Below are 15,803 nucleotides of genomic sequence, written 5' to 3'. Positions count from 1 at the left end.
TACGCGCGCTGCGAAGGAACCAGCCACTGAGGGCGTTCCAGTGGCAGCTACGCGAGCTGCGAAGGAACCAGTCGCTCAGGGCGTTGCAGTCACTCAGGGTGTTCCAGTGGAAGCTACGGGAGCTGCAAAGGAACAAGCCACTCAGGGCGTTGCAGTCACTCAGGGTGTTCCAATAGAAGCTACGGGAGCTGCAAAGGAACCAGCCACTCAGGGCGTTCCAATGGAAGCGCGAGCTGCGCGTGAGCTTCTCGAGGCTTTGTACATCAAGGCCTCATTCTGTGTGTTTGGCGGCTACAGGAGAAGTCTCTGAAGGCGCTCAAAGCAATGCGAATTGCTGGAGCTCACTGTGGGGCTTACTGATGGGACAAGGAAAAAGCCGAGCAGATACGCAAAGACACTGGCAATCCATGCCATAGCGGAGCAGCTGATGGCTGTTGGTGACGTGCCTGAAGAGTGCCGGCCATTCATGAACTCTGTCAAGTGTCCTTGCAAAGCTGGGACCCGGGGCTTGTGAATGTCCAGTTTTTTACGATGCGACAACGTTGTAGTAGGATTTTAACCTAGTAACCGACATCCCCGACTTTTATGATGCTATGAATGGTGTCAGTGGGGCAGGTTCTGATGGGACGGGATGCTTATCTGAGCGTTGTGAACACTGGTGTAGAGGGCCCCTATTTTGGCATCACTTACGCCGACCTCCGCTCTGGCGTGTAAAGCTTGGATGAGAAAACGCACCGAGATCTCGTGAAAGCAGTACGCGCTAAAGTCAAGCGGAACGATAAAAATGCCCAAGTTTAGGACGCGGAGCTCATCCGGAGATCATCGTGGAAACCCAAGTTCACACCGTCCAATGTGGTTTGCAAATCCACTCCAGGTGCTAGAGAATTTAAGGAGCGAATGACATGTTGGGCGGAGCAGGATTTGTTCAGATGCGCAAGCGACATTGTTGATAGGACGAGGGAAGTGATGCTGCGGTTTGAAGCCCGGATTGTTGAGGAGCTCGAGGACGACTTGCTGTGCAGCAAGCTGCTGCAGGAGAGGCCAGGCGAAATGGATTCCCGACGTGTATAACCAACTGGTGGAGTGGATCGAGGGTGCAAAGGAGTACCGTCGCGAGATTGAGATTAAAGATTACAAGGTTTGGGAACCGGATTGCTGCGTGAATCTCTTCAGGTTTGAGGTGGTGTACATTGAGCAGCTGCTGCGGGATTACAAGGCGCAGGAGGGAGCAGCGCAGGAGATCGTGGCGAGGAGGTGTGAGCCCATTGATTTTGAGGAAGAGAGAGGGATGTTTAGACACATGAGGAGTAGCCGCCGCCAGTTATATGCTCAGTTTCGGAGGAGAGAGATGATCGATGATTCATAATACAGAGATTTATAAGATGTTGAACGCATTTGTGGTCAAGAGCAGTTTCGAGCACACGCCATGGACCAAGCTAGGAGCTATAAAAATTCTCGCCTTGAGGTAAAGAAGTACACAAGTAGTGTGTTCCCTCCATGCTTGGGGGGGACTGTCATTTGCTATAATTTTCTAGGTGTTTGTGGTAGCGACGTTACTAGATGAATTGAGCTTGGATTCTGACTTCAAGAATTCATTACTAATGAGGTGCATGATCACTACGTCCCGGCCGTCGGAAGCAATGACCAATCTCCATTTGAGAAATGTGCCTATACCTGTAGCAGATCATGGCTCAATGGAGCTGGAGCCCGAAGCTCTACAAAGATGCCCTGTCAAGTGGGATCTGGCAAAGGCGCAGAGTCTCCTCCAGGCAATCATCCAAGATTCAAATCATAGATTACTTCAAACAGTGATGAGTTTTTATGATGAATTTGTTTATTTCTTTGGCAGAAAGTCCAATGCAATGTGAGTGAAAAAAAAGCTTGCCTTTGATCATTTGAGCATCGTTTGAGCACAGTCCACGACACTGTAAGAATTTGCTCTCCATATCTCCATTCTTTGCATGGAAGATCGTACCAACAGTTTTCTTCGTATCAGATCGCTCATATCAAGAGAGTTATTGAAGAGAAGCACCATGGCACTGGATTGCAGAGTTTGGAATGGAAGCATACCAACCTTTCGTTTCAATGAAAGAGGAAGCTCGACGTTGTCCCGGATACATCCAAGAGGAAGAAAAGGAAACAATATTTGGTCCAGCCAACGCTAGCCTTCTTGGCTTCTCCTTGTCAAGGCTACACTGGCAACACGGGAAGATTTTGAAGAGCAAGCAGCTCAAAGAGAAGAACGAATGCGAAATCCTTTTCACTCAAGACGAGGGCTCACGCGTCAAACTGGGACGAGGAGGCAGAACTCTCTCCACTGCTCATCTAAACCTTGCACCAGGAAGAGAATGCGAATTGGCAAGATGTGAAGTATATACACTCTCTATGACATGATCCTAGGTGGCAGTAGCGCCACCTCACTACTATCTATATATTTGGATGGCTTGCTCGGGCTTATCTTCTCCGCAACGGAGACAGTGTCGCAGTTACCACAGGTCAACTGTCAGATTGTTATCTTGTGAAGAGATACTCAAAGGTGAGGAGGCGGTGGCCAATTGTCCCGAGAGGGTCGGAGAGATGACGAAAGACTACGAGAACAACAGTGGACTATATCACGTTGGACACAGTATTCTCGAGTGGGTTTCCAGCAGGCCAGCACGAGCTTCTTCTCGAGCTGGATAAGTATACCAGGCACTGGGAATGGCAGGAGCTCAAGTCCAATCTCTTCCTGGTCGAGTTATACTTGGATGTTGCGTCTTCTTCTTCCGAGCCAGGCAAGCTCCTCGACACTGCAACTACAACATATGCCGGGTTATCGAGTGGTCGGCTCTGGAAGTGGATTGGGACGAGGAAAATAATGCTCTAAGAAGCAGCAGCATCGAAAGGAATGCCGGGTGGCTTTTCTGGCTCGGTTTCATTGGGTTTACTGGCGCGCTCAAAAGAAAGAATTTAGCATCAAGATGGACAAAAGGATATCGTTGGAAATGGGCAAGTGAATCGATGCGGCTCGGCCAAACTTGGGCATTTACATCAGCCGTTTGACGTCCCGTTTGACGTCTTCTGCAGCGGCACACCCTGAAAGCTCACTTTCCTCGGCACTGCAAGTTCTCAGCTCCTCGTCGTCTCCGCTTCAAGCGCTTCCTGGTGATAGCGAAGGATCGTCGTCGGGTTTCAGGAAAACTCCAGCGCAAGATGGCAAAGTTGGCGGCTCGTTGACACGCGGATATAAGCATCCCGAGCGCTTTGAACTCGTGCGATTGCACTCGTCCATGGAAAGTTGGAGTGTATGGAGCAGGAGTTGTTTGGATGCGCACGGGAGTGTCCAGCTGGGGAGCTTCGAGCACCATGTGCATGCTGCGGGAGAGGCCATGGGAGATGGATTTCTCAGCGGACAGCTGCTACGAGCGCGACGTGTATAACCAGCTGGTGGAGTGGATCAAGGAATACGATCGCGGGAGTGTGGAGGATATACAAGGTTTCATGGGAACCGTGGAGCAGCGCAGAAGATCGTGGTGAGGAGGTGCGAGCCCAGGCGATTTGAGGATGTGTCACCGCGATATATTATGCTGATGGACTTATGTTGATAGGCAGCGCAGTTGTGATGAACTTGGCATTCTTCCTCCGTGGAGAGGTCCAGCGGTTATGGTTAGTTTCAAGCGTTAGATATATTATAGTAAGGAGCACCGGAACAAAACAGAGAAAAGGAAAAAGAGTGCTCCCTGCACACACCAATCGTGCTAGATCCGTTCCACTTCTGCCACGCTCATGCCTCCTTGGAGTTCCCAGCGCTGAGGACTTCCACGCGCGGCTGCCCCTCATCTAGATATCGAGCTCGAGGAGGTGAAGATGCCACGAACACCGTACTTTCGAAGCTCGAATCTTTAAGCGCGACACAGCTCCGATACCTCTGGAGGACGGCAAAAAATGTTTCCAAATTTCAAGGACTGCCTAAGGAAATTATTCTGGCACAGGTGGGTGAAGTTGAATTAATGTATCCGCTGGAGATTTTGCTTGCGTGGGTTGATTGAAAGCAGTGGTGAAGCGCTTCCAGGGTTACCAAGGACGTGGCAATAGTTGTAAGCACGCCTCCTGTGCACATGCAACACATGGAGAGCGATTAAGGTGAGATTAGTGTCCCCGCAGCAGCGAGCAGCAAGTACCTTAGGACTTCGGCATGTGACATCACAGCGGATTCTTGACCTTTTAGAGCTCCTCCGCTTCTTTGGCCACCCTTTTTTATTCGCCTGTTGAGTTGTTAGTGTTTCTTCTCCTCCGCCTTGTGCCAAGCGAGGCGTAATAACAGATGCTGCGGTTCGTCTGTTCTGCTGCATCCATTTTGTTTCGTTTTCCTGCTTGGCTTTCCTTAAAAGTTCCTCGTTGAAACTCGTGAGCGAGAGTAAGTTTGTTTATAGGTAGTGTGGGGCATGAGGTTTGAGCTTGCTCTTCTCACAGTTTGAATCTCAGAAAAGGAGAGAATTAGGTCTAGCAAGCTGGCAGGATGGGCTAGATAAATCATCCGCGGGGAAATGTTATTTAAGGGATGGTTTGACTTGGGAGAGCCCGATCACTCCAACATCTTGAACTGTGGCCACAAAGGAAAAATCTTACCAACGCATCCCACACTAGCAAGTCCCTCCGGAGTGACCGCGCGGAGTGAAGCTCTCCTGGCTACTTCACCAGCCCTTGATATCTCTCAGGACATGTTCCGGTCAGAAACGCGAGCTTGTTGACGCCGACCGAGTACACTAATTATAATAATATGGCATATTTGGAATTGAATCTGGGAACTGGAGAGGCACAGTGAGACCCCTGTGGCCCAAAGCTAGACTTGTCGAGACGATAATAACCACGCATGGACCTGAGCTGGTGTGAGCGCTGCCTGTTTCGCAAAAACTTACAACGTAGGCCAGAGGCTGCCCCTATTCTAGTAATTGTCTAATTGAATTTTGGCCGAAAAAAATCAAATCCTGTTGCTGCCTTGAGAAACGCAATTTGAACAGACATGCGCTCTCGCCCATGAGCATTGCTGCTGCTCGCAAGCCGAAAAATATATAGTCTCGCACGTGAAGCATGAGACTGATGGATGCATAAAAGGATTCTCGCTCTCCATGCTTCATACAATCTTCAAGCTATCTTCAAGCTCCCTCTTCACGATCTTCGCTTTGAGGAACTTTAGCCAAAGGAAAGAATTGGAATATGTGTTGTTTTCTAGGAAATAGAGAAAAATGAAGGTTGATTTCGAGCTCATGTGTTTAAGCGAACTTTATTGAAGTAGCTGGAAATGAGTCATGTTGACAAATCTGGAGTACCTTTTCTCATTCTCATCGTACCAGCACCACTCAATGAGCTTGTACCATGTAACATAAACCTTGCTATTGTAAACTTTCAAGCTGACCTGCACATCTTTAGTCCATGACCTGTCAACTGTGACAGAAATTTGACACGTCACGCTGGGAGACACGTCCGTCTTTCTCGATGACGATGAAAGATGACGCTGATCTCGCGACAATGGTGTCGGGCACGCCATCTCCATCTCATGCCTCTATTAGAAATCGATTTTTTCTCTGTGAGAAAGGATGACGGGCATGGCCGAGAAGACCCGTTCTAGGACTCCCTCGAGACCATTGAAAGAGCTTTTGCGCCTCTTTGTATGCCCAGCTTCGGATTGCGTTCCAGGCAGTAACATCCGCTGAAATATCGCATCAAAACAGTTTTTCTTGCTCAGTATCATCCAATGCGCTTTGCCGTGAGAAAAAGTTCTGGCTCAATGCTGCCGCTGTTACCGTACATGCGGATTAGCATGTTGGCGAGAAACTGCGTGGGCTCTGGACAGCGCTTGTAAAGCTCCTTGTTCCTCGAAGAACCATAAATTTTAGCAGGTTTGGGGATATTTTCGTTGGCTGCGGCTCACAACGATTCTTCTCGCCTTCTGCGGCGCCGGCAACGCCGTGGCCGGAGCAACTCCACGCGCTGCTCCAAAATGTGAGCGGCAAGCTCCAAATGGCAGGAGCTGGGATCCACGCTCTATGATCTCGAGTGGACAAACGACACATCCTTCTACGCTCGACGCGGGCAGCTGCAGGTGGGGAATTTTGCGGTGAGCAATTCAACCTGCACTGGAGGATTCAGTTGTGAAATCTGGTCCAAGGCCGATGGTTTCACGAGGATGTGGAGACGAAGAGGCCTGTGTATCGGATCTTCTACACAGGTACAGTCTCTTCCTTTTCGCTCTAAGAACTAAGAATTAAGCTCTTCCCCATGACTTTCGAGCGAGCCTAGCAAGGTGCTAGAGGACGAAGGCTGGCAAGCGCCATGGTACTGCTTTGATCGTGAAGAAAACGAACGTTTCCAAGAGAATGGAGGACCAAATGAGCTCTTGAGCATTCTCCAGCACAAGACACTGGCGGAAATCTGGTTTATGACAAAGTTTCAACATTGTCGTTTTTTTTTCACCTATCTAGACGGAGTGAAGATTGACTTGAGCTGCTGCACGGCTTTCTCGTCAATGAAGAAGGCCTTCATCAACACCTCGTCCAGGATTTTGGATCCAAACAAGGAGTTGGCGATCATCTGGAAGCCAGGGAACTGCGAGTTGAGCGTGACAATCCCCACTGCGTTGGTGTTTCCAACGTTGAGCTGCCAGTGGATCAAACCCCGGGGGAAGATCATCACGTCGCCTTTGGAGATGACTCGAGCGAAGAGCTTGTTGTCCGTGGTGACAAACCCGGCGTACATGCTCCCCTTCACGACGTAGATCATCTCGGACGCGCGGGGATGTGTGTGAGGAGGGATCAAACCGCCCTTCGCGAAGTCGAGCCTCGAGATGGAGAGGCCCAGCGAGTTTAGGCCCGGGTACTCTAAGACAGATCCAGGCACCGCTCCAGCACCGAGTGGATTGCTCGTGTTGGCTGAACGCTTGAGGGCGCCATAGATGAAGTCCTCGGTGGTGGTGTTGGAGGCTCTTTTGCAAGGGAAGCCATTCATGGTGAGATCCTTGGAGAGGTCGGCGACACAAAAGTCTTGCAGTGGATCGGGGTCCGCGGCATCGACACCTGTAAAGAGTGAAAGAGAGACAATCACCATAGTCATCAGCAGCAGTGCCAGGATTTTGAGACCACTATCTTCATCGCTTTGGAGAGTGGAGTGTTCGTAAGAACGAACTTGTGGAAGAGATCAAGAAAGAACTAGCGATGATTGAAGCAAAGAGGTTGGAGCAGTACTTATATGCGATATTAACCTTTTTTCATGCGAGAACAGCTCTTGAGCTTGTGAGGAGCGTGAATTTTTTTTTTATCTTTGACTTTATAGCCTCCAAGGTGATCCTAAATTGCGTGTAAACGTCTACCAACATTTAGTCATTGATAGATAACTTTTTGGACCCGGCAGCGAAATGGAAACAACAAAGAAAAACAGTGGAAAGTGTTGACTAAAAGCTACTATGAACAAGGAGTTTCAAAGCAACACAAACTTGCCCAACGAGTCGGAGTAGCAGGTGATCAGATGAACAATGAAACACTGAGGAGGGGGCTTCTTGGGAAGAAATGCTTGCTGGTGTTGGATGATGTCTGGAAGTTTATCCATTTGGATCTATTTGATGTGGTTGTAGTTTCTAAGTATTTAAACTTTTTTCTTGGCACAAAGAGTGATTGAAGTTGCTGGTAAGTAGTAGTCAAGCAATTTGTCTCGAGCGAACTGACTGAACTTGAGATGGTGCCCTATAGTCACTGCACCACCCAGGTAGGCATGGGACCATACTAAGTTTTTCACTCACACATACTACATCTCTCTAAATGCCAAGTCGATTATGGTGTCCCATGGCTTTGAGGTACTTTGCAGCATCTGCAGATGTCACAGGATCTCCTGGGAGGGTGTGTGTGAAAGTTGAGTGTGGGGAGGTAAAGGTGTAGTCATATGGACACTAGATCATTGCTTGAGTTCAAGTTGGCAAAGTAATCATTGGTGATTTATTGCCAGCAATAATGAATACGCCCTAAACACATTAAGTATATTTAGGAATATCCCTAGAATCATACCCATGCTTAATAACATATATTATTGCATTGTAAACACCTTTAGCTCCCAAGATCATCTCAAAGTTAAATTATAGTGTATGTGGTTTTAAAGGATAATCCTGGAGTGAAACATAAACCCTTAGATATGTGGCCAAGGGTAATGGAGTAAAACCCAAGTTTCAAGGTCTTAAACCATTGAATAAAAGGATGGAGCTAAATTCCAAGAGCAAAGGAAATAAAATATATAACCTAAGAAAGAAAAAAACCAAACTACAGAATAACTCATGAGTGTACAACCCAATAAACAAAGGGACAAAAATAGTAAGTGATATAAAAATAGTTTTAGAGTATTTAACATCCCAAAGTTAGGATCAGCACGTAAAACAAAGCTTAGTGCAATTTTAGCATATTGATAACTTAACGCAAGGATATAAGTGCTCCATTAGCTAGCATGATATGAATCTTAAGTTTAGACTCAAGTTAGAAGCTGAACAAGGATAGGTATGCAAGCAAGAAGTTAAAAAGCTTTCACCCTAAGAGTTAGTGTCTAAAACAATCATGAAAACTTATTAAATATGAAATGGCATTAGATTGCAAATTTGGACATGGGATTATCGTATTTAAGACAATCTCTACATTCTGCCTTATTAGCAAATCTTAACACTTTCCACAAATAGTTAATGAGATCAAACAGAACTAATACATAGAGCATAATAGTGAGAGTGTCTTGATAGACATGGTAAACTATCACTTAACAAGTATTAAGGGTCTAAGCTTAATATTATAAAGGTTCTTAACACTAATAAGTGTAAGCTAATGAATGAGTTTCTTTAACTAAATCAAGTATATTTGATTAATAGCATTTAAGAATTCTGTCTTTATGCTCCTTTGGCCAAATGCACATGTGAAAATTAATTTCTCAATTAATTTGGGTGGAGATTGATAAAAGGTCTAACAATACTAATCTCTTGTTGTGGCAATAAAAAAAGAATATTCAAAAGTTCACTGATAAATAATTTCAATACCATAATCATATTTGCAATATAAATGAAAGAAAACAATATATTACTTGAGGAAGTGAGTGGATGAATGGAATAGTTAGAACCTATGAAGAGTCCACGTAAACAATAAAGTACATAATCTCAAACATTATCTAAGAAAAGGTGGTAGATTATCAATACTGATAAATTATCTATATCAAAACTACTACTTGTTGAAAGAAGTAGAATAAGATAGAAGCCACTCTATAAAAAGGGCTTGGATGCTTCCATACACAAGGCCTAACCAAATATTAGAAATCTTAGCTTGTTGCTAAGTTGAAATTTTTGTGTTAATTTATTGCAGTTGTAATATATAGATGATATGAATCTTTAGTTGTATATACCAATTATTAAGATGGGTAAAATATTGAAAAAAAATGTCAAGCCCAATTTTGGTATCATAAAAAAGAATGAAAGTAGCATTTGTGGGAAATACTGTAGAAAATGATCAAATTAAAAAATAAAAAGGAATGTTGGTTGAGATGGTGAGAATGATGAAAAGGGAAAAGTTGATATAAAAACTTAAAAACTACAATTTATCAAGATAAAGTAGTATGAGGTTGAAAACTATAATTCAATAACACTCTTCATAACTTGAAGAAAGAAGCATAAAAACAAAAGTAAGAAAAATGGAGAAAATAAATAAGAGAAAAACAAAATGAAAAATGAAAGAAAGAGGAATAAAGACTTCTTAATGCTAGAATGGTTAAAGGTAATGATGGAGCACATCCTATCTAATTTGTGGGAGTCCCTAGGTGTTGAATATCCTCTTGGAAGGCACTTCACAAATGTGACAAATATGTGTATAAATCACCTCACCATCTTCATCATTATGAAGTCAAAAGAAGAAAGAAATCTGTGCATTGGCTGATATTGATATCAATGACCATGTGACTAAAAGAAGGTTTTACTTTATATCCAAACAGTAAAGAAACTATATGTTCTTCAAAATTGCCATTTTATATCATACTTGCTTTAACAACCAAAAATTTGTATACAACATATTCAATATCTTGGGTAGTGGGTGAAAAATGTGTAGAGGAGTCTTTTGAAGGCCACCATAAAGATTTAGTGCAAAAATAAAGTTTTAGAGGTTGAAAATTGTTCTTAGGCTTGATATAAAGCTTTTTATTTTATTATAGAAGTGAAAATATGGTTAGATTAGTTAACACCTCGAACTCTTTTATAGTAGACATTTGTAGAATCTTGGGAACCTTTGTTGTAACATATGATTGGTTGATCTTGACTATGTTATAAAAATATGACTTAATATGAAAGGAGTATTTTGAAGATTTTGTTTAGTTGGATTGCAAGAAAGTGCCACTATTATCCAAAATTGAGTTGAGCTCAATTTTGCTCAAGTATATATCAGCCAACTATAAGTCTTATAAAGAAATTTCATGTCAGAAAAATGTTATTCCTTGGCAAACTTGAAATTCATGAACTTAATTGTTAATAATTTGGAGAACTTCTATTTTTAAGAGGAGAACATCTATTTTCAATGTGAGCTATACAATAAAATACTGAATGAGTAGTTTCTAGAATTAGAAGTTCACCTGAACCTATAATTATTATTTTCAACATTCATAATGTTTTGGTTAAAGAGAGCTTTTAAAGGCTCAAATAAAAATGGGAATATTAAGTTCATTACAAACTTGAAATTTCTATTGTACATTTTGATATTTTAACAATTAACCACCACACATCAAGCTAGAAATATATAGATAATTCAAAATGCTTATTCATTCATTCATTCTCTAGTGTTTTACAGAGATGGGAGGCAAGGAAAACAAAAAATATATAAGTCACTACCACAATTTCCATATTACATTATTAATCCTTATTACCCATCCGAAAATATAAAATCACAGTTACTATTGATAAAAATGTTTCCGTTACTTTCAAAACAACAATCCAAAGCAAGAGAAAAGAACAAATAAATAACACAATGGAAAGCACTAACAAATCCACTCCATAAAACTTTCTATAATATTTGTAATCCATTCGAATATTAAAAGAAAATTAAATTTTTTATTTGTTTGTATGAGCATGATATATTATCTTAGTGAATCTCTATATAATTTATTAATTTTGTATCATATAGTGTAGATGGTATATACGAATCAAAGAGTTAAATCTATATTTTCAAGATTGAAAGATATTCTATAAAAAGGTGCATTTGCATGCTTGTGTGCATTTACCATTATTATATATGGCAGATTAACTATATAAAATAGGGATACATATTAATTATGAGCCAGTCTTTAACTTCTAGATAACAATAGGTTATAATTAATATATAGCTCCATTATCAAAACTTATAATGTCATCAAATAAGTCTCATTATTATAGAGTTTTTAGTTCTTCTTAAGTGTTGGAATGGTTTGGAAGAAATATAGTTTTGGTCCCAGATGCCTCTTATATAAGTCTCTACTTTCATCCCTAAGCTTAACTAATAATTTACCTTTAGCTCCATACAACAATCTTCTTTTTTCATTTTGAGGGGTTTTTTTCCTTCTAGATAACAATTCTTGTGAAGCTTTTTCATTTGCAATCTTGAGTACAAATAAATAAAAGTTCTCTATTTATGATGTTGGTCGAGCATAGCTGTCTAACTTGAGGCATTATTTAGCTCTCTACTAAATGTGATTGTTTTTGTTTTGCGTCTGACTTGGGTCTAAGCTTAAATTCTATACTATGTTAGCTAATGAAGTACCCATATCCTCGTATTATGCCACTAATATGTTGAAATAGTGTTAGACTCTATTTCATTCCATTTAGCATTGGGATGTTAGATGCTTTAGGAATTTGTCAATATTGATTTGTGCTTCTATCCTTTTATTCATTGGGTTATACACTCATAAGTTATTGTATACTTTAATTCCTTTGCTTCTTGCTTAGGAGTTTAACTTTGCCCCTTTGTTTTATTAAATAACCAAAAAAAATGATTTGAAAGATGATTTATAGGAGTTTAAATATAGAGAGAAAAAGTGCATAATTAAAAGTGTACTCCTTTTATAATTGGTTAAGTGTTTTAAGATATTAGGGTTAAACATCCTTGGGTTTGAGTAGTGAAGTTCAAATTCAAAAATATACAATTTAGTGGCCTAAGGTCTTGAAACTTAGATTGTACTCCACTAAGTTTACAGTTTAGTGTGAAGGGTGAAAATCAAGTGCACTATAAAATGGTATAGGTTTATTAACTTAAAATATAATTTACCCTTGAGCAAGGTATATTCCTACCCTTAAATTAAAATTATACATGAATAGATCATTTCTATAAGTGGAGTAGGCTGGCTTGTCTTCTGTGTCATTGCTGTTTGTACATACTTAGATATTGATTAAGAAAGTAGTTATATTTTTTCTTCAAATAGCTTAAGGCATTAGAAGAGGAGTTAGATTTTCATATGTTAAAGATATTTATATGTCCAACATACTCAATGGTTGAGTAGGGGTAGAACAATTAGTTAGATGTGTGAATATTTGTAATTGTTGTTAAAGTTCTTTAAAGATGAGATACAAAATCTTGACAAAACACAAGCTACTAAACTTTATAAATGGCTTAAAAACTTTAAATCTTTGCACTTTTGGGGAAAGATATTGGAGATAGTAGCCCAGCTCAACAAAGAATTTTAAGTTGTAACTATGGACATCATCAATGTCACTCCTTTGTGCAAGGAAACAATAGCCAAATTTAATGTTATTATTTAGACAACACTAAATGGATCTTAACAACTACTTGCCATATAGTTAAGACTATTTGATTATTTTATATGGTGGATGTTGAAAAAGTCTCTCAGACAAGCTCAGGTTGTTAGTTCAGGAACAAAGAATAATTTTTAAAAAATGAAGAATTTTTATGGACATATATTTATCAACTGAAATATAATGTCAAATGACATTATCATCAAAAAATATATATATTTTGATTTTATCCTCTAATGTTGCAACACTAGAAGCCTTTTTTTTTAAGCCAGCCCTAACAAGCTCATAAGAATCAAATGAGGAGATTATATGCTGTTCTAGTGAGATAAATATATGCATATCTAATGTCTTGAGGTTGAGTCAATTTTGAAGCTAATTCTTGATCATATTATGCCTGGAAAATCCTTGTTTATAAACAATTATGTTTTTTGGAATAATCAAGATTACTTGCTATAACTTCATAAGTGAATTTCTCAAACACCCAAGGGTGAATATACTTTAAATCCCTCCTTCCTTTTTTATTTGATTTTTTTTTATGACTTATGATGGTTGATTTTACTCTTGATCAGCTCTATAAAGTCAAAACAACATCATCATCTTGTTTTATTTATCAAACAATTTTAGGGTAAAAGTGATAGGAATAACCCTAATAGTTTTATACTAAGCATATTCTTATAAGTATATTTTATAATATTTAATTCTCTTAAAGATCATTGCATATCAAATGTCATTGTTTCTAAATATTTAAATGTAATTGATGTTAGCCTTTATGTTATATAACATTTTTTTTTATCTTCAATGCCCAAATTAGTCCTTGTTGGGAGAATGAGTATAGTAAAGGGGTTTGGTAGTGGTGATCAAGTTTTAGAAAGACATCCTTTACATTGTATATGAACTAGATTATTAAATTTGGAGGCTTCAAATATTTTTTTGAAGTTCAGTTTCCTAACATTTATCAATTTGACTTCATTATAGAAAGACTTGAATTAGTCTAGGAATTTATGCAATGATAACTGATAAAATAGTATTAATTTTAAGAAATACCTCTTATGAAAGATAATGACTAAAGAATAGAAGGATAAAACTTTTATTTATAATTTATATGTATAAGTTTTGGACAATCAAGTATCAAAATTTGCTAAAATTAGTTGTAATTGAGATAATTATATATGAAATGGCTTCAACAAAATTAACTATATAAAGAATAACTTTTGGATAACTTAGGATATCTATAGTGGATGAGTTGGTTAAAATTTCTATCAAAAGTCCATTTATGACTACCTTTAACTTCGTAATTCAAATATGGAAAGATGAAGCATCTTATAGGTATATTTAAACTAATTATTTTTTAAATTAATTCATGAATTTCTTTTTCTAGTCACTTAGATTTAGTTATTTATTTTCTAATGAGTAATTTTATTTCAGTTATTTAAATTTTTTAGTATAAGGATTTTTTCTAAATAAAATTCTTGACCAAGCTACCAGTCTAGTTTGGCAATTTAAAAATTTCTTTTACTATAAGAAAAAAAATTATTATACATTATATCTAAATCTGATTCACTTCTCAATCTTGCATGGATTTAAAATTTTTGGGGGATTTATAAGTTTTATTATACATTATACACAAACTCAAGACCATTCCCCATTTTACCTTAATTTAAAATTTTTAAAGGATGTTATAAATTCTAACAAATAGACTTGCAAAACTACAATAATTGTTTTCTTATGTAAAACATATAATTTTCTTGCCAAAGAGTCATTATATCAGTTTTTATTTCATAAAGTTATATTTCTTTATCCAGCAATCAAATTATTTTCTTATCAAATAATTTTCATCTTTTTACATAATTTTAATGACTCCATTAGTTGGTTTTTAGTTTCTAAAACCAATCAAATACCAATTTACTCTTTAATTGATACTCACAAAAATGGTCTCTTCATAATTGATTTAGTCATTCATAAATAATGCTTTAATCTTTTTATATTTAATGAGCTCCTCTCCAGAATTTTACACTTATTTTGTAATGGTCTTGTTTGTTGCAATGTTCATAAATAAGACTTCTCCTTTTATCCTTTCTAGAATTACTTGAGAAATTGTTAAAACCACTATAAGGTTGAGTACTTCTTTTTATTCGTTGAAAGAATTCTTTTTTATGATTATGTTAATTGAACTAACATCTCTACTATGCTAATAAGTATATGGTTTAATTGATTTTAATTTAAAATAAAACTTCATTTTTTCCATAGCATTTAGTGTTAAATATCTTGAACAATGATCATAAAAATGTTATACTTCTTTGGGGAAATACTGTTGAAGTACAGGAACTTTCTTTTCTGAATTGGTTTTAGGCTGCATATCAAAATAGTTCTATTCTAAAACATAAATAACTTACATGCTCATAAGAAATTTATTGGCTCATATGTTATCATCATAGCTAAATAATTAGAGCATAACCCATTCTTTGCCTTCTTTGGTTAGAGTTATCTTTAAATTAGTAATTTTAATCCACATTTTATCTTAGAAATGGTATTATACATAATGACTTCATAAATTCCATTGATGTCGTTAACAAATAATTGATCATAACCTTAAAAGCAGTATTTTTATACTTATAGGTGAATGGATTCTACATTTTAGCAATGGTATAAGTCATTGTCACTTCAGCTTTCTAAAAATAAAAAAAAGTAAAATACTATCATTCAAATAAATAAATATGTTAGAAATAAAATTTCAAAATAAATAAATTTAAAATAAAAAGCATGGACTCTACATCTTTATGGACAACCTACTTCCCAAATGTCTAAAGCATCAATCTCCACTCAAATCTGACCATCAACACTAACCTTCAAGTCATTATTAGCTTAAAGAGTTGAAGAACGTGGGACTCTTGCCAACCTTATTTTGAATGGTGACAACTACCTTCATGTCTACCTTGTTACCTGAGTGGTTTGTCCAGAGCCGTGACCAACAACCTAGAGTTTCTGGTGATGAGGTACTTGACATTGAAAATGTCTATTGTGTGTGATTGGGTCCCAGCATTGAAAG

At 38.6% G+C, this 15,803-nt stretch overlaps 1 protein-coding gene across 1 annotated transcript; it reads right to left on the bottom strand.

Annotated features, from left to right (window-relative positions):
• Positions 1 to 6,362: 6,362 nt before the first annotated feature.
• On the bottom strand, positions 6,363 to 7,239 carry LOC112351520 (germin-like protein 1-3). Its single transcript, XM_024689557.1, has one exon. It carries the CDS (start codon positions 7,087 to 7,089, stop codon positions 6,454 to 6,456), a length of 636 nt encoding a protein of 211 aa, XP_024545325.1. The 5' UTR covers positions 7,090 to 7,239; the 3' UTR covers positions 6,363 to 6,453.
• Between the last annotated feature and the right edge of the window lie 8,564 nt (positions 7,240 to 15,803).

The sequence above is a fragment of the Selaginella moellendorffii genome, unplaced genomic scaffold (assembly GCF_000143415.4).
Source record: "Selaginella moellendorffii unplaced genomic scaffold, v1.0 SELMOscaffold_62, whole genome shotgun sequence".
Classification (NCBI taxonomy): domain Eukaryota; kingdom Viridiplantae; phylum Streptophyta; class Lycopodiopsida; order Selaginellales; family Selaginellaceae; genus Selaginella; species Selaginella moellendorffii.
This window is presented reverse-complemented; position numbering and strand designations above follow the sequence as displayed.

What these genes read in the sequence shown, in the direction of transcription:
- LOC112351520 (XM_024689557.1), bottom strand. Translation starts at nt 7,089, where the DNA reads ATGACTATGGTGATTGTCTCTCTTTCACTCTTTACAGGTGTCGATGCC.